At 45.5% G+C, this 18297-nt stretch overlaps 1 protein-coding gene across 14 annotated transcripts in view; it reads left to right on the top strand.

The window, feature by feature from the left end:
* Positions 1-18297, top strand: part of GRK4 (G protein-coupled receptor kinase 4) — a 47046-nt gene that overhangs the window by 4077 nt on the left and 24672 nt on the right. For 6 of the 14 annotated variants that reach the window (XM_064488595.1, XM_031438424.2, XM_064488588.1 and 3 more), the window contains exons 2-5: positions 3339-3434; positions 8563-8675; positions 11410-11487; positions 17344-17447. The exons of 1 other annotated variant lie outside the window; for it this stretch is intronic. In XM_064488595.1, coding sequence (XP_064344665.1) covers positions 3339-3434; positions 8563-8675; positions 11410-11487; positions 17344-17447 — 391 coding nt within the window. Of the gene's footprint in view, positions 1-3338; positions 3435-8562; positions 8676-11409; positions 11488-11576; positions 17448-18297 lie in introns of those variants that run through there. 7 more of the 14 variants (XM_031438392.2, XM_031438386.2, XM_064488605.1 and 4 more) reach the window with 7 other exon arrangements.

Below are 18297 nucleotides of genomic sequence, written 5' to 3'. Positions count from 1 at the left end.
GATTTGTGCAGGGTATGTTTTGTATCCAGATTATATAAAGAACGGCAGTACATCTGTGAGATCCTCTCCCCTCACGGCACAGAAGATGTGAACAAGCAGCTCGCAAAGAGGAAAGCTGACTCACCAGACAGTGTGAGAAGACGTTCAGTCTCCCTGGTAATCAGGAAAACACAAGTCACAGCAGTGCTGTGTGGACCTGTGTCCTCCCAAAGTGCGCATGTTGAAGCCTTAACTCCCGATGCAACTCTGTTTGGAGATGGGGTCTTTAGGGTAGTAATTAAGGTAGTTGGAAGTTTCTGAAAATAGAGGTGATTCTTCTTCCATCTGAGTTCAGGGACACCCTAATGTCTGCTGTGAATCCCAGATTAGGAATCTCGTTCTCAAACAATAATATATTTTTAATGGCTGCAGACACACACACACACACACACACACACACACACACACACACACACACGGATTGGAATAGTACACACTAAATTCATGATTGTGGTTGGTGGTGTCTGATATCACAAAATAAAAATTATAAAAATAATTCTGGCATCCATGGTAGAAAACCCAAGCAACACACCCTGAGTGTCCAGCAGAGTTTGCAGACCAAGGGCCCTCGGCCCCGTTCTGTGTCACAGTTTGCATTTGCCTTGGTGAGCCTGGTTATTGATGGAAAAGCAGCTGTTGTGACAAAGCTGATGTCCCCGTGGGTCCAAGTTGCTTAGGTTCCTGTCCCAGCTTCCCTGCTTACTGGCTGTAATGCTTTGGGCAAATTACTTCACACATCTGTGCCTTAGTTTCTACACCTGTAAAATTAGAGTCATAGTAAGAGCTTAGCAACAGCACTCGGCACGTGGCATTGATGGGAGGATTTAGTGAGAGCAGACTTCTGAAGCTTCTAGAAAAGTGTCTGGCTTTTGGTAAATGCTGACAAGGGCTGCTTGTTTCAGCCATCGCCATAACCATTTCTGACATTTTGGGGGTTTTGGTTTACTCTTACTTGCATTTCACAACATACCTTAATGTCTAACTGTGTTTACGGCAAATCTTTATTCTAAATGTTTTTACACTTCAAAAAAAAAAAAAGGCACTTTGGTTACGCTTCATGGCTTCTTAATAACAGTGCTGGTTGCACAGGATCCCCGGAGTTGGGCAGACCTGAGTGCACGTCTGGGTTCTACTCTCACCAGTGGTGTGACAGTAACAACTTATTTACTCTTAACTCGGGTCCCTTATCTGAGCGAAGGGACTGGTAGCCATGCTTACGTCCGGGGCTGGGGGTGATTGAATGTGTCAGTACGTGGGAAACTCCTAGAAAGGTGCCAGGCACTAACAGACACGTGAGGAATCTTAGCTCTCACTCCTCCTCTCAGCCCTCAGTAGTCGTCTCAGCCTCTGACCCGTCCCCCGTAGGCAGCGTCTCCGGTGTTTTCAGTCTACTCAGTGCTTGAACATCCCTTGGGGGTCTGGTGGGCAGTGTGCTGCTCTTCCTGTATTGGGCACCTGGAAGTCCACTTAGTCATCCAATCAAATGTTTGCAGGTTGGAGATACACTGGGAATGAGACCATGAACCTAGAACCTGCCCTCGTTGAGATTAATGAAGACGTTTTCAAGATGCAAAGGGCTGGAGCGCCTGCATCTCCTTAGGACAAGCAGGGTGGGCTTCGTGGAGGTGGTCCCACCTGAGCCAAGTAGAGACTGGCCTAGATTACGAAGGCCAGAGCGTCAGTCCAGGCACTTGGGATTCCAGGAACCTGCTCTTGCTTCTTTGGCGCTTTTGTAAATGGTGTGGTCTGGGCACGGTGTGCCTGTGGGATGGCGTCAGGCTGGGATGCACTCTGCTCACTTCATCCCCATACACCGGGACACCTTTAGGGGCTGTAAGCAGTGGAGAGTGGAGCTTCGATTTGCGCTTTAAGAAGGTGACCCCACAAGGCAGCATAGAAGAGGGCCTCGCAGGGAAGAAGAGGTTGGAAGGCCCGTTAGAAGGGCGGTCTGGGAGTTTGGTGGCCCTGATATGAAAGGACAGTAGGGCGGGCAAGGAGGAGAGGGGACAGGAGCACTTTTGAGGGAGGTCTGGCCACCTTGACTCTGCACGGTGTGCCCAGTGTCCAGACGGTGCCCTGCACAGGGGACTGCAGCAGCAGATGGTTCTAGAAGAATGAGCGAGGCACTTTGATGATGTCCCAGTTTCCTGCTTCGTTTGCTTGGTAGATGGTGGCTGTTAGCAGGATTCTCCATATGGAAAGAGGGCTGGACTGGGGGGGACGACGAGTCTAATTTGAAGCTGATGTTGAGGTGCTCCGGGACGTCTGGCAGGTGGGTACAAGTCCAGGGCTCACCATCTCCGTTGCAATGGGGGGAGTGGTGGAGCAAAACAGAAGGTTAAGGAAGACAGCCCTGCTCCTCCAGCAATGTCTGTTTGGCGGCTACTATCGCATCTCTGTCTCTAGCCAGGCCTTCTCTCCTGAGCTCCTCACGGCCCACCCACCGTCCCCCCCCAACTCAGCTCTTCGTTACCCGTGACACATGACTTTCCCCCTGGTTTCCCTGTTCTTCCCAGTAGTCCTGGAGTCTCTTAGTCACCAGCCAAAACTGTGGTGTTTTCTCTTGGATAAAATTCTGTAAAATTTCAGTTCCTCTGAATGCTTACAATGGAAGGTACTAAGTTCTCTTGAAATAAACTTTTTTAAAAGGACACTTGTTTAAAAACATCTTTCTAAAATACTATCCGATAGCTTTTTCCACTGCTCGTCTCGCTGGGGACACTCTTCTCCCACATCTTCCTGAGGCTCACATCGTCACATCCTAGGTCTCTGCGGAAGCGTGGTCCTCCAGAGGGGCCTCCCCTGATCCCACCTTAGCCCAGGTGACACCCTCCACCTTTGCCTTGCTTTGTTTCATGCTGTTTATCACTAGATGATTGGCTAATTTTTCTCTTATCACATACCATTAACTGATTTTGTGTCTCCCTCCCTCACTGTAATGGTCCTTTTTACCGTTGTGTTTCCTGCACTTTGAAGTTGTTTGGTACCTAGCACATGCTTAATACGCATCGTTGAACAGTCTTCATCAGCAGCCCTGTGTGACGTGTGCCGTTAGGTCTGGTGCACAGATTTGAACACAGGTCAGCAGAGCTACCCCTGAGGGTCCAGGTCGCACGATTTCTAAATGACACAGCCAGAGACTGACCGTCTTGCATGGGGCTTTGACGCTTCACCAGGCTACCTTCCAGACCCCGGGTCGTAGGTACTCAAACTACTCAAACAGTACGTTAGTGGAAGTAGTTATTAGAAATGGGTATTTCTGACTGTTAAAAAAAATGCTCTTTTTCCCCCCAATTTAGGAGCATATGGCCAAAAAACTGGTCGTAGCAAAAAATGGAGGGCGATACTGCAGCTGCCTCCGGTCAGCCAGTGCCGCGAGCTGCGGCAGTCCATCGGTGAGTGAGCGCGCTGCCTGCTGTCGGGCCGCGGGCTCGATGTTTGTCTCTCTCGAGTCCCTTTTTGCTTCAAATACTATTTAATAAATTCTCCTTATCTTCACTGTTCTCACCGGGAAGAACCCTGTAGGGTTTCTAATGTGCAGTTATGAAGCATGTGGCCCCGGAACACAAGAGTGGTATGATACAGCAAAAATTCTTCTCCCGTGACCCAGCCGGTCGTCCTCTCCAGAAGTGAGCACTGTTACTAACCATGTCTCAGCCCCTTCCAGACAGTTCTCTGTGCATGTGGACTGGAAGTACCGATGAGAACTTCAGGAAAGGGTTATTCAGATAGAAACTAAGTCAATGTAATGGAATAACCAGCAGCATAAAGAATGAGCATTAGGCGCGGGTCCTGACTGGAGCAGCAGTCAGATGGAGAACCATGTCTGTAGGGCAGTCATAACTGCATTTTTTAAAAGAGATGATTTCCAGTTCAAGGGCACGTGCATTCAAAATTTGGATGTCCCTAAATTATCGTTCAAAAAGATTGTGTCACTTTACCCCAGCCCGTGACCTTGCTGACACTGGTTGTTATCAGTGTTTTTAATTTTACTAAGCTGTAATTTGGAAAATGGTCCCAGTTGTGGGAGGGTGTAGCTCAGGGGTAGAGCACATGCTTAGCAGGCACGAGGTCCTGGGTCCAATCCCCAGTACCTCCATTTAAAAAATTAAAAATTAAATTTATAAATAAATAAAACTAATTACCTTCTCCCTCAAAAAAAAGAAAAAAAAATTTTGAAAATAAAAATGGTCTCTTTTGATTATGGATGGCGTTAAGCATTTTCATTGGGTTTTTTCAATTTTGCTTTTTTCTAACTCATTTGTAAAAGTTCGTTATATGTGAAAGGCATTATCCTTTTATATTCAGTGTGACTTTATTTTGTATTTCTGCTTTTTGCCTTTTGAGTTACACTATTTGTTTAATATGGAAGATTTAATTTTTTATGTAGACAAATATATCAATATTTTCTTCTCAGCCTCTGAACTTTGTGTTGTACTTAGGGAGTCTATCTTTACTCCAAGATAATTTAAAAAAATCAATCTGTCTTTTCTCTAGTACTATTATAGTTCCTTTTTGAGAAAGTTTAAATATTTTAACTATCAAAATTAATTTCAGATAGTATAAAGTAGGAGTGTTTCCCACCAAAGACCTATCCATCTGTTTTAACATCACTAGATTTTTTTTCTCATTATGTTTTAAAAAGAGCATTTTTATTGAGCTATAATTAAGATGTCATACAATTCACATATTTGAAGTGTACAGTTCAGTGGTTTTTAATATGTTCACAGTGTTGTGTGACCATTACCACAACCAGTTTTACAACATTTTCATCACCCCGAAAAGAAACCCCATGCCCAGTGGTAGTCACTCCACCTCTAGCCAAAGGCAGCCACCAATCTACTTCTGTCCCTAAGTATTTGCCTGTTCAGGACATTTCAAGTGCATGGGAATCACACACTGTGTGATCTTTTGTAACTGGCCTCTTTTCACTTAACATAATGTTTTCAAAGTTCATGCATGCTGTAGCATTAAGCAGTACCTAATTCCTTTTTGTTGGCAAGTAATATTGCATTGTACAGATATGTCACATTTTATTTCTGCATTCATCAGTTCACAGACATTGGCTGTTTTCATTTTTTGTCTGTTATGAATAATGCTGCTACAATTATTCATGTACACTTTTTTTTAATTGTTGTAAAATATACGTAACAAAAATGACAATTCTAACCACTTTTAAGTGTGAAGTTCAGTGGTGTTACTTTGGATACTGTGTGTATGTCCATCTGTGAGTGACCCTGATCCCTCCAGTGCTGGCTGCGTGGTGCAGAGCTTGTCCCCCAGCCTGGGGGGTCCTGCTCCCTGCTCCTCACCTGCCCAGGGCTCTTGGCTCCCTGGGTGGCACTGCCTCCTACCTGCCTGCCTTCCCAGCTTAGCGCCCCATTTCCTCCGTGTCCCCTCAGTAGAATGGAGGTTCCCTGAGAACTTCTTCTGTTCTTCCCACTCTTCCATCCTCACCACGAAGGCACTTGGACAGAATTGGAATGGGTTGCCTCCGAAATTCATTTGTCGTGAGAGAGCCGGGCTATTCCTTCCCACGCTCGCTGCGTCCCTCCCGGCCTCAGGTCCCGCGACCCCCACCCTCTGCCCCGCCGCCCCTGGATCTGTATGGCCCTCAGAAGTGAGCAGATCTCTCTAAGTATTATTGTAAGATTAAATGAAACAATACACGGAGAGAACTTAAAATCGTGTCTGGCACAGAGTAAGAGGTGAAAGGTGTTCCCTGGAGTGTTGCTGCTATCTGGCCCTTCTAGGGTAGAGAGAAATGGCTTAGCATGACGTCGAGGCTTCCTGAGAATCTGATCCCAGTCTCTCTCTCTCTCTCTCTCTCTCTCTCTCTGTTTTAAGCTTCGTTTGCTTCCCTCCGTGTCCCCTTTCCGGCTACCGCGCACTGCTTGTTGGGTCAACCACCTGCCTTCTATGTACCGTGGCCCATAGGTTATTCCAAAGAATTAAAATCTGGTGTAGTAGTATAATACTACAATTGCGTGTGTTCCACAAGCAAGGAGGCACCCTGCGCTGACCACATTCTGCCGAGGGTGGTCTTCCAGGTATTTTGACGGAGCTATTTGCTTTTTCCGGTGTCCTTCACTGCTTCTCGATCTTACCCACTGTCTGTCCTTTGTGATTTCCATCGTGTCCTCTTTCTTTGCTTTCTTCCCCATTTTATTATTGTAGCTCCTGGAGGAAGTCTCAAGTGTCCACTGTGTCCCTCGGACTCGTTACGTTTTGTCACTAATGTTTTATTCTTTCTCAGAGGCTTTCTGGTTTCTCCTTCCTGGTGGGACTGTCGCTGGGATGTCTCTAGATGTGGGCCAGCCTTCAGTAGTCATGTGTAACACTTGCTGCGGCCTTTACATCTTTGGCCTGGGAAAATTTAATATGTATTTAGTCATACGTAAAATTGACATAAATATGATGTATGTGTACAAGGTTTACATAGTATTTATTATATACATTAAAATTCAAAGGAAAGGCCAGATGTCTCTATCTTCCCCTCCTCCATTGTACCAGGACTCCCCTTTGAATTCCTGTGAGACAGATCCTTAACTTTCTGGAGTAGTCTTCTGTGTCTCGGTGTCCTCTTGTGTTTTCTGTTTGCTTTTGGCCATTCATTTTAGGAGATTTCCTTATTATCCAGATCAACACCCGTGCTTTAACACACATGCAAAGTACTGTCCAGCCCGTCCCACGATGTTCTGCTGTTAATCCTGTTTTTAGCTTGTAAGCGCACACTCTTGTTCCGCGATTGCGTCTCTGTCGTGTTTGGGGCTCTTGTTTTACAGTTCTGCCAGTCCCTTCAGGCTCTGGTCTCTCTAGAGGATATTAGGGTTTTAAAAGATAGGTTTCTGTCGTCTGAATGAGCTTTTCTCCTGGTTCAGTTTTTCTGCCCTGTTTTCTCGTTTTGGTTGTCACCCCTGCTTTTGCCCTGTGTCTAGAGACCTGAGATTGTTTCTTCAGGTTTATACTAAGGGCTGAGTTTCTTTGTGTGAGTGTGACCTGGCTTCCTCTGTGGTTGCATGGTTTGGTTTTCCTGGGCACCCCCTCTTGGATGGACTTCTGGAACTGGGCTGTGCCAGTGCTCGGCGTGGACCGGGCCTGCGTTCCAGGACCGACCAGGGTCGCGTTAATTCACTTGGCCAGCAGAGCGTGTCAGTCCCTCCAGTTGTGCTTTGTCCCCCCCACCCCCACCCCGGGGTGCCAGAATCTCTCTTGGCAGATACCCACTTTCTGCAAAGTGGCTTCTGCCTGAAGGAGAGGTCCCTTGGCCGGCAGTTCGCTCAGGCCTGGGTGGGGCTCCCACCTCATCGGCTTTCTCAAACTTCTGACTCCTGAGGGCGTCGTGTATTCGTTTTCCACGTCAGGTTTCGTTCTGTTTGTTGTGGTTTTGTCTTCGGTCCTCAGCAGAAGCCTGGGCGAGAAGGTCAGCAGACCTGAGCCCCGCCTGCTTGTCCTCAGTGGACACCGGGAACCTTTCTGGGCCTTCAGATGCGGGAGGGAAGAATGAAAACCTCTCAACTTTTAAACCTTTTGACTGCCTTGTGTCTTTTGTTTTTTACGTGCAGTTGAGGAGTGGCCCTCAAGTAAAATGTGGTAGCAAAACTGGACAAAGTGGGTTGTAGAAGTTTTGCAAAACTATTGCTCATATTTGTTGAAACAAGCAATCATGTACTGGCAACCGAAATGTTTATATCCCTGCATGCATTTTCCATGTGCAGACTCAGTGCTCCAAGACAGGAGTTAGGCTCCTAGGTGTGCGGGGCACTAACCAGCCCTTTCCCTGAGGAGCTTGTCACGACTGGCTCGCGCTTCATGCATTTCGCTTAACGCCTTAGCTTTGGGAGTACCTGACATCATTACGTTCACATCAGGTGCAGAGCTGCTGCGAGGGAGCCGCTGGTTTTCTTGCCTGTTTTGGGCATAAGATTTTGCTTTCCATCCCTTGTGACACTTTGACTGAATATCAGTGCTTCTTCCTCAAAACAGTGTTTGGTGTAAGATGAGATAGATATACAACATATCTTCCCACCAAAAAGAAAAAAATAAGAACAGTTTAAAAATCGTTAAGCATATATAATATTTGTAACTTGCGAAAGAATAGAAAGTTATCAAAATGAAAAAGAGTTTTAAGAAATCTAATTTAGTACATTCCCATGGTGTATTTCACACGCATGTAATTTGTGCCAAACCCATGGAGTGGGCGGAGTGGTGGAAGGCCAGACGCAGACCCCTTTCTGGACCCCCAGGTTCCCAGAAGTGCCACCCCCCGCCCCCAGCATCTTTCCTTTGTGAGGGGAGCAGGGACCGTCCCCACGCACCTTTCGTTGTCAGTTCTTCCAGATACCGTTGGCTCTGCCCCAGTGGGCACTTTAATTTTAAATATTCATGATAACCTAGTACAAACTAGTGAACAAAACAGTGGGTTCAAAACCAATCCTGCAAGCACTGCTTTGACTTGTGTCAGGTAAAAGAAGTAGGTTCAGAAAAGCAGGTGCCTGTCCCTTGTCCCCTCTCTTCACCCAGAAAAGGAGTATAGCAGCCTTTGTGACAAGCAGCCGATAGGAAGACTTCTCTTCAGGCAATTCTGCGACACAAAATGTGATCTAAAGAGCTGCATTGAATTCCTGGATGCAGTGGTAAGTGATTCATCTCAGGGTTGAACCCCTCAGCCTTGTGCTTTTGATAATTAAAAACGAACACGAGACCTCTCTGAGTTAATTAGACCTTGGCAGTGAGGTAAGAGTGGATAAACTGGGTGTCCTGGTGTTGTGTTCTCTTGGTTTTCCTGGTGGGTAGAGTGTGCCTAGTGGGGGTTCATGCAGGTGACATCTCAAGTACTGGGGATCAAAGGTACTTACTAAAGAGTTTTGAAACGTGCTGCTTTAACTTGTAGGAAATTTGTGCAGCTAATTCAGACAGTGCTCGCACAGCTGCCTGAGAGGTATGCGGACCCAGCAGTGCTGTCTGCTGAAAGCACTGGCCCAGAAGCACACGAAGGAGGAAAGCTGGTGTAAGACGGATGAGCACACTGGATGGAACTGACTATGATTTATATGTTTTCCAATATTCCTGTGTATCCAGTTTGATATTTACTGTGATTTCCTTTCAGATAAAGAAATTTTGCATTTCTAAAACTTTAGGGATACGGCTGGCAAGCCTAGAAGTTTCAAAACTATGAAACTCAGAAGCAGCTTAACAGAGAGTTCCAGAACATACTAGGAAGTCTCTCTCACTTTTAGTTACTGGGACCAAGGTTATGACACTTCCTCTCCCTGTTTTGGCCTGTCCTGGTTATATCATCAAGTTGTATGGACTGTTCACTATGTGCAAAATACTATTCTGTGTCATTGGTTTTTATTCGCTTTTTCTCTCTTTTTCACATAGCTTGTTAAAAACAATGTATTTATTCAGAAAAACATTTGAGGTTCTTGCCTGTTCTGTTGTTTGCTCCCTACGCCTTGGAGCTCCCCAAGCCCTCCCTTCCCAGTACCTTGGCTGGGATAAGATGAGGCTTGCTCAGGAGGCAGCCGTTTGCTGCCAAGCAGGACGTCAGAGGCGGTAGGGCACGCTCCTTGGTTCAGGAGTGGAATGTAGACATGTCTTCGTGTGTCGGTTCTGTTTGCCAAGCTGCCATATTTTAAGAATTTAGGGACCTACAATTCTTTATTCCAAAATGGCCAAACTGCGCCGTGAAGGCTTTTTCAGGTTCCCGTCTCCTGATGCTGTCGTGATGCCTGCTGGTCCCCGGCGCCCACCCGCTGGCTGCACGCAGGTTTTGTTCCTGGCCTGTTGTGGTTTTGCTGGTAGCTTGTGGGTGATAAGTGATGCCCGCTTACGCCATCCGTGCAGCATTTCCTGCTCTGACTTTGCCTGTGCTGGGTGACCGCGGGTTCCGTGAGCTTCTCTAGTGGAGAGACGGCATCTTGCCCGTGTCCCCTTGTGGCACCTGACGTGCTTGTTTGCTCTGTTCCCTGCGCAGTGCTTGTCGAATGAGTGAATGGCATGTGTGTCAGTCAGGGTCCAGTGAGAGAAACAGAAGCAGTAAGAGTTATAGATATATTGCAGAGGATTGGCTTGCACGACTGCGAGGTCTGGCTAAGGAAGTCTGAAACCTGCAGGACAGACCGTCAGGGAGGGCAGGACAGAATCTCCAGAAATGGGGTGAAGCTGCTGTCCTCAGGCAGGATTTCTTCTAGAAAGCCTCAGCTCTGTTTTTAAGGCCTTTCAACTGATTGAATCAAGCCCACCCAGCTTACCTAGGATAATCTTCCTTACCCCAAAGTCAGCTCTGACTGTGTTTACACATATCGCCAGAATGACAACTGGATTAGTGTTTGCGTAACTGGAGATTGTTGCCTGTCAAGTTGGCACATCAGAAGACCATCACGGAATCACAGCACTTTCTTTTCCGTGAATCGCATGCCATGTAGTATCCAGAACTCCCAGGACTTGAGTTTAACGGTCTTTAGGTAAACAGCGTGCTGGTCACTAGTCACAGTGAACACTGGGCGCAAAGCTGGCTCTGGCCAGGTGGTCAGCCCGCTGGTCACGGCCCCTGTGCCGCACCTGTGAAGGATGTGATTGGGTTCCGACCCTCGAGGACTCTGTCTTGGAGTACTCTTGATGCCTTCAGAAGCGCAGCTCCCTCTGGTCTTTACTTCCTCCCTTCTCTCTTCCACTGTGTCTGGCTTTGAGCGTCACTGCTTTTCAAAGGCCCCAGCTTGCAAATCCAGGCTGCGCCGAGGCCTCCTCACGCTAGTCTCCCCATCTGTTCACACTGCTGAGTGGCTTCTCTTAAAATTCTCTTACCTGGGCCTTTGTGATCTCCTCTGCTTTCTTTTCTCTTATCTCTGTTTTCCCGATCTTCTTCCTTCCTTATCCTTTATAGACGTTTGCATACTGATCAGGTTCCGCTTTGACTTTTCCTCTGTTTTCCGGCCCGTGGAGTGTTGTCCACTCTAACGGTCTCTCACCTGACACCTGTGTGTGGGTGACTCCCACGCACCCGACACCTCCCACTCAGACTGCCCTGGGGGCTCTGCATGCAGGTGTCCAAGTGCCTCTTGGCTGTTCCTGAAGTGCCATTGTGTAGAACAGACCAAGCTGTCTATTAACCATTTTATTTGGCCACATTCAATGGCTGAAGCTAAAACAGGACATAGTGTTATGGCGTGTGTTGCTCTACATTATTAATCCTTTGAAAATGTTTTTTTCCGCTCATGGCCATTAATTTCCCAGATTATCAATAGAGCTGCTCTCTGGTTCCTAGGGCACCAAGTCAATTCCACAGGCCAGAGAATTTTTGAAACACTGCAAAGTCCGTGAAGAAGCTTATGTAATACTTTTCTTTTCTCTCCTCTCTACAATCAGGCCAAATATGAAGTGGCTGCTGATGAGGACCGAAGAGATTGTGGGCTCTTGGTCTTAGACACATTTTTCAATGAGGAGGTGTGTTTTCTTCTTTAGCCATAAAGATTCATAAGTAACTTACTTAAATGATTAGAGTGCATAGCCATTTTCACTTTGTTGGGATATGTATGTTGAAATCTTTAGTTTCTTGTAAATGTTCCTCCTCTGCATTTGCTCTTGAGCCACTGAGGAAATCAACAATTGAATCTCTTAGAAAATTGGTTCAAAGAACTTTAAAGTTTTTATGTTTCCTCAAACAGAATATAAAACTAGAGAATTTTATTGGCCTCTCTTGGACTGAAAATAACATCTTTCTCCTAAAAGGTTTAATGAGTCTTAGTTTTTATACTTTTGGATTCACTTGGTTCTTGCGGTTTAGAAAGTCCCTGAAATGATAGTGGCAACCTGCCTCCTTCAGGTGGCTCACCTTCTGTGGGCCACTGGAGGTCCTAACCCTGGGCAGGCTCCTCTGCTGTTGGCCCGAGGAGAGCAGCAGCAGCAACAGTAATGGCTGACATCACGTGAATGCTGCCCTAAGCCCTGTGCGTGTGACACATTACAGATGCTCACAGCAAGACTATGAGGGGGGTATATCATTATGTCTGTCGTCACACGATAAGATTGAAAATCAGAATAGTTGTGTGGTTTACTGAAGGTTACATAGCTAGCAAGTGCCCGAGCCAGGAATCAAACATGCAGAGACTGTGGTTGTGGAATAGTGTGGTGAGACTGGGTTCAAAATATTCAGATTTTGAGCCCAGCTAATGAAGGTGGTAGGGCCACCAAGTAGGGGAGCTGATTGGTACAAAAGATTGAATGTCAGAAGGAGAGGCCAGGGTCTCTCTAGCTGCCATGGAGGTGCACCCACAGCCAGTGGGTGTGGGGATGTGATTCAGACCCAAACAGGTTTTCACTCCAAAGCTTGGGTCTACCTCAGCCTCCAGCCTCAGTACCATGGCCACAGATCGTTCTTTGAAACACAGCCGTTAACAGCATCTGCATGCTTGTAGCTATGCTGGGGACACTATAATTGGGAGGCGTAGGAGAGAACTTTCACTTATCTAGATTTAAAGATCTTTTTTAGTAACTTACTGTTCCTTCTTCACCTTCCCTGAAAAAATATTCTTGTAGCAAGGTAAGTTATCAAGAAGAAAGACCTAATTTGAAAAGTTACTGGTGTGGATGTAGCAAATGTGGGCAGGGAAGGGAGCAGCAGACGTCCCTCTGCAGCTCAGTAGTGCTGAGAGACGTGCATGGGCTGCCTGAAGATGCTGTAACGTGAATGCGTGTTTTTGTTTTTGTTTTCTTTGCTTACTTGCCATCTACTGGGGAAACTATTCTTGTGCTTTACTCAAAAAAGCAAAAAACAAAAAAGCCACAGTCACATCATCACTGTAGTTGTTTTTGTTGTCTTCTTTCTTTAAGAAAAGCAACAGTCTCTTTCTTTTATGTATCAAAAAGGGAACTCCTTTACAGAGATTTCAACAAGCCAGAATACCTAAAGCACCTAAAAATAAGGCAAGACTACATATGTTCAATCTTGTATTTCTTTATCCTTTCGCTCAGTCATTCTAGTTTTTCTAAGTTTCCTTTTTCAAGATTCCCAAATATTAAAATTCAGCCAAATTTGATTTACAATTTAAAAAAATATGCCCAAAACCGAGTGGGATTTATCCAGGAATGCAAAGTTGGTTCAATATCTGATACTCATTTAATCTGATACATCACATTAATAAAGCACCAAAAAACTCCATGTGATTATCTTGCTAGAGGCAGAAAAAGCATTTGACAAAGTTCAAAGACTCCTTTATAATAAAAGCACTCAACAAATTAGGAATGAAATAGAACTTTCTCAGCCTGGTACAGGACATATACAAACTGTTCACAGCTAAAATCATACTTAAATGTGAAAAGTCAGATGCTTTCCCCCTAAGATCAGGAACAAAATAAGGATGCTCTCATCACTTCCACCTGATACTGTACTGGAAGTTCTAGCTATTACAGTTAGGGCAATTAGGCAGGAAAAATAAAAGATAACCAGATTGAAAAGGAAGAAGTAAAACTGTATTTGCAGATGACATGATCTTGCTGTCTCAGTCCATTTAGGATGCTGTGGCAAAATACCACAGACTGGGTAGCTTATGAACAACACAAATTTATTACTCGCAGGTCTCGAGGCTGGGAACTCCAAGATCCTGGTGCCAACATGGTCACCTTCTGGTGAATGCCCTCTTCCTGGTTCATAGCCGGCCCCTTCCCACTGTGTCCTCACTGGGTGGAAGAGGCATGGGATCTGTCTGGAGCCTCTTTTATAAAAGCACAAGTCCCACTCATGAGGGCTCCATCATCATGATCTGAGCACCCCCCAAAGGCCCCACCTCCCAATGTCATCACTTTGGGGGTTAAGATTTCAACATATGAATTTGGGGGTCACACATTCAGATCATAGCACTTGTATACAGAAAATCCTGAGACATCCACACACACGTGGGGATAAAACTCCTAGAGCCAATAAATGAGTTCAGCAAGGCTGCAGGATGCTGGGTCACGATACAAAATTCAACTGTATGTCTGTACACTAGCAATTAAAATCCAAAAATGAAACGAAAGCAGTTCCACTTTCAGTACATAAAAAGGAATAAAATAGGTGTAAATTTAACAAGAGAAATGCAGCACTTAATACACTGAAAATTTCAAAACATCATTGAAGGAAATTAAAGAACTGTGGGGGCGGGGGTACAGCTCAGTGGTAGAGCACGTGCTCATTTAGCCTGCTCAGGGTCCAGAGTTCAACCCGCAGTACCTCTTCCAAAAGTGGATGCATAAGTAAACCTAACTACTTCCCCCCCCAAAATAAAAATAAAAATAAAGAAAAGATGTAGTAAAATGGAAAGACATCCCCTGTTCCTGGAGGAGAAGACTGAGTATTGATCTGTACACTCAATATAAGACCTGCCAAGATCTTAACTTCCTTTTTTTGAAAATTAACAAGCTGATCCTAGAATTCATAGATGTACTAAGAGGATCCAGAATAGTTATAACAACCTTAAAAAGGAAGAACAAAGTTGGAGGGCTTACACTTCTCAATTTCAAAACTTGTCTCACAGCTGCAGTAATCAAGACAGTGTGGTACCAGTTTAAGGACAGACATACAGACCAGTGGAATAGCACTGAGAGTCCAGAAAACAGTCAGCTGTCCTGCACTAAGGCTGCCAGGACAATTCAGTGGGGGAAAGAATAATCTTTTCAATACATGGTTCTGGGACAACTGGATACACACATGCAGTGGAATGAACTGGACCCTTATCTAATACCACATACGAAAAATTAACTTCAGATGGACCAAACACCTAACTGTAAGCGCTAACACTAAACAGCTCTTAGAGGAAATCTCATGACCTTGAATCAGTTGTTTCTTATGACCTTGATTTAGATAGTGGTTTCTTAGGTATAACATCAAAAGGATAGCAACAAAAGAAGAAACAGATAAATTGGACTTCATCAAAATACAGTACTTCCAAATATATATACATATACAGTCCTTCCAAGAACACTCTAAAGAAAGGAAAGGCAACCTGTAGAATGGGGGAAAGTATTTGCAGGTCCAGTATCTGGTTAGGGTGTGCTATCCAGCACATATAAAGAACTCTTACAATTCAACAATAAAAAGACAACCCAATTTTTAAAAAAATTATAATAAAGATACATATTTTAACACAGAAATAAGAGTGCAGTTGCAGGGCCCGCCCACCTCTGCTTCCCCACCGATGGACGTTCCTCTCAGGGTTCTCTCTGTCCAGAACTTTAAGAGGCAAGGCATTGACTTGTTTTGGTAAATTTTCCTTTGTAGCTACCTGTTCTGAAAAATAATTCTTGTTCCTTAATTTAAAGCCCCAGAAGAAGCCTCTGTTCCGCTTCCCTCATGGTTGGCGTCTGTCTGGCCAGGAGTGCTGGACCTGAACTTGCTTGCTTAGCTCACCTGGCTTCTCTGCTCGTGCAGGACTAGAAGCCCTGCTTCTCTTTTCTGTGGAAATAAATTTCTATTAAATAAAATTTTTCTAAGATCCTGAAAAGTTCTCTATTTGAAGTAAATCATTAAATAGTCTTAAAAGAATTAACCTGCTATTTAATGTAGCTTCAGGAAATTGAGACCTTTGGAGGGGAAATAATCCTATGGAAAATACTCAGAGCTATTACTTTAAAACACGTATTTTTGAGGCAAGTGTTGAAATTGAATGGCTTTGTCTTCTGTGGAAATTTGTCTTGTTTTCTGTTTTATCCTGTGCCTGGAACAATGCATGTCTGTTGAGTAAATGAATGAACAGATTCTCTTCTGAAGTGGTGGAATGAATGGACCCACCTTATCCTTTGGCGGCCATGCCCCAGAGAAGGCTGCTGTTTGCTGGGGGTGTCTTGGACCCTTTCGTAGCCTCTCAGGCCTCTTCCATCAGGTTGTTGTGAGGCTGAATGACAGTGAGTGCCTCACGTGTGTTGGACAGCTTAAATGACAGCTAGTAATCATTATTAATTATAGAAATCTTAGTGGGTTTGGGGGAAAATGTGAGTTTTCTTGTGTATTTCTGTCAGTATTTCAGTGTCTTTGATGAAATAGCTGCTTTGACTTATAGAAACCACGAAGTTTTGCTGTGGTTACACGGCTGCACCACAGCCAGAAATCGGTCTAGAATGCACGTCTCATTTCTAATGACAAGTTAGATGTACAATTGAATATGATCTGTGTATTTTTTCCGATAAATCTGGACCACAGTTCTGCTGTGTGTTTTCTTTTCCCAGACCCCTCTGGATGAGGGTTAAGCAGTTGGGAGCCAGGCGCGTGGGGACGTGTTAGTGAGGACATAGGGCAGTGGAGCCTTCTTGGAGGGTGGTTTTGTGACACACGTCACAATCTAAAATGCATGAATCCTTTGAGCTAGTAGTTCTGCTTCTCCAAATCTGTCCTGCAAAACACAGTTGTGCAAAGTTGTTCATAGCAGGAGTGTTTGCAGTGGAGAAAACCAGCAACGAGAACGTTTAAGAGACAGAAAGCTGTGATCTGGAAAGGCACACGTCATTAACGGCTCTGCAGGTGTCGGCACAGACATGCAAAACTGTACATTTATCCCATTTCCACGAGGAAAAATGTGTGTATTTCTGACTGTGTATGTTTACATTTTAAATTATGGTTTAAAAAAAGTAACATTGAGCGTTTTAACCATTTCTAAGTTTGCAGTTCAGTAGAGGTAAGTACATTCACACTGATGTGCAGTCACCACCACCGTCTGTCTCCTGAACCTTCTTCATCTTGTGACACTAACTCTGTCCCCTTTAAACACTAACTCCCCACTTCCCCGCCCCCAGCCCTGACAACTACCATCTGCTTTCTGTCTCTGTGAGTCTGACTAGTCTAGGGACCTCATGTGAGTGGAATCATACAATACTTATCTTTTTGTGACTGGTGTATGTCACTGAGCATAATGTCCTCAAGGTTCATTCCTATTGTAGCAGGTGTCAGAATTTCCTTCTTTTTTAAGGCTGAGTCATAATCTGTTGTCTGGATAGACCACATTTTGTTTATCCACCGTCCATCAATGGACACTTGGGTTATTTCCATCTTCGGGATGCTGTGAACAATGCTACTGTGAACGTGGGTGTGCAGATGTCTCTCGGGGCCCCTGCTCATGCTCTGTTTGGATGCATAGGAGACGGTCTGGAGAGGAGGACAGCATACTGATCCCGGCAAAACGAGGCTGGGGTGGAGGGTGAAGGTGGCACTTTGACTTGCTATTTCATACACTTTTTATTGTGGTTTTTTCACAATAAGCGCTAGATTCTATTTTACAGTTGGTAAATTAGGAACCCACTAATTGTTACGCGTTTGCTTTGTGCTCTCTTAAGAGCTGGGCAGACCCTCTACCAGAGATCCCTCCAGACATTGTGCAGGAATGCAGACTGAGGCTGACAGAGAACCCTTCCAAGGACGTCTTTGAGGAGTGTGCCCGGTGAGTGTCTGCGCCCAGCCCCGCCTCCACTGGGCGCGTTCTCCTAGCGGGCTCTCCAGCTCCCACGGCCACTGCCCAGAAAGGGGCAACTGAAGAGCTACAGGCACGTGTGCTTACTGACACGCCCACCCGGCCGTGCTGCTCAGCCTTCCCAGGTGCTTGTTCTTGGATGAGAAGCCTCCCCGAACAGGTTGCTTGTCGACCTAGGTGCTCACTGAAGGCAGCTCTTCTACAGGTCTTTGCAGTATGGACAGAAAGTTCTGAGTCCGAGCACTGCAGCTGAACCTGGCTTCCAGGTGCCGTGTGATGTGATGTTCTCAGGTTCCAGGGGTTGAGACCTGGGTGTCTTTGGGTCACTGTTCAGCCCACCACTGTGCTGAGTCATTTGCCAGGGAGTGGACGTCCCAGGTGCTGTGGGGACACGCAATAGCACCTTGCCAGGGAAAGTTTGTCTTTGCTCCAAGAGCAGATTGGGTGATGCATTTACTGTGTTTCTAGAAGGCAGTTCTGGCGGCAGTTTAGAGGACAGTTAGAGACAGGGACAATTGGGTCCAGGACACCAGCTTAGAGGCTGGGGCAGGTGTTCTGGTGAAATGTGATGGTGCCTGGACCAGGGCAGTGACAGGGATCATGGAGAGGGGTGAATGGGTTTTAGAGAACTTGAGAGGCTGGTGAGCAAGGGGAAACTGTGGTCTGGGACACGATGAGTTCGTGTCCCACCTCCTAACGCCATTTCCTGGGCGGGGTAGGTTTCAACGTAAGACTTGAGGGGACACACACAGTCAGGCCATAACATACATCATCATCAATATCTTTTTCAAAAACCGAGGACAAACGTGCCAGGGAATAT

The sequence above is a fragment of the Camelus dromedarius genome, chromosome 1 (genome assembly GCF_036321535.1).
Source record: "Camelus dromedarius isolate mCamDro1 chromosome 1, mCamDro1.pat, whole genome shotgun sequence".
Classification (NCBI taxonomy): Eukaryota; Metazoa; Chordata; class Mammalia; order Artiodactyla; family Camelidae; genus Camelus; species Camelus dromedarius.
The sequence above is the reverse complement of the archived record's forward strand: the minus strand, read 5'-3'. Positions and strand labels throughout refer to the sequence as shown.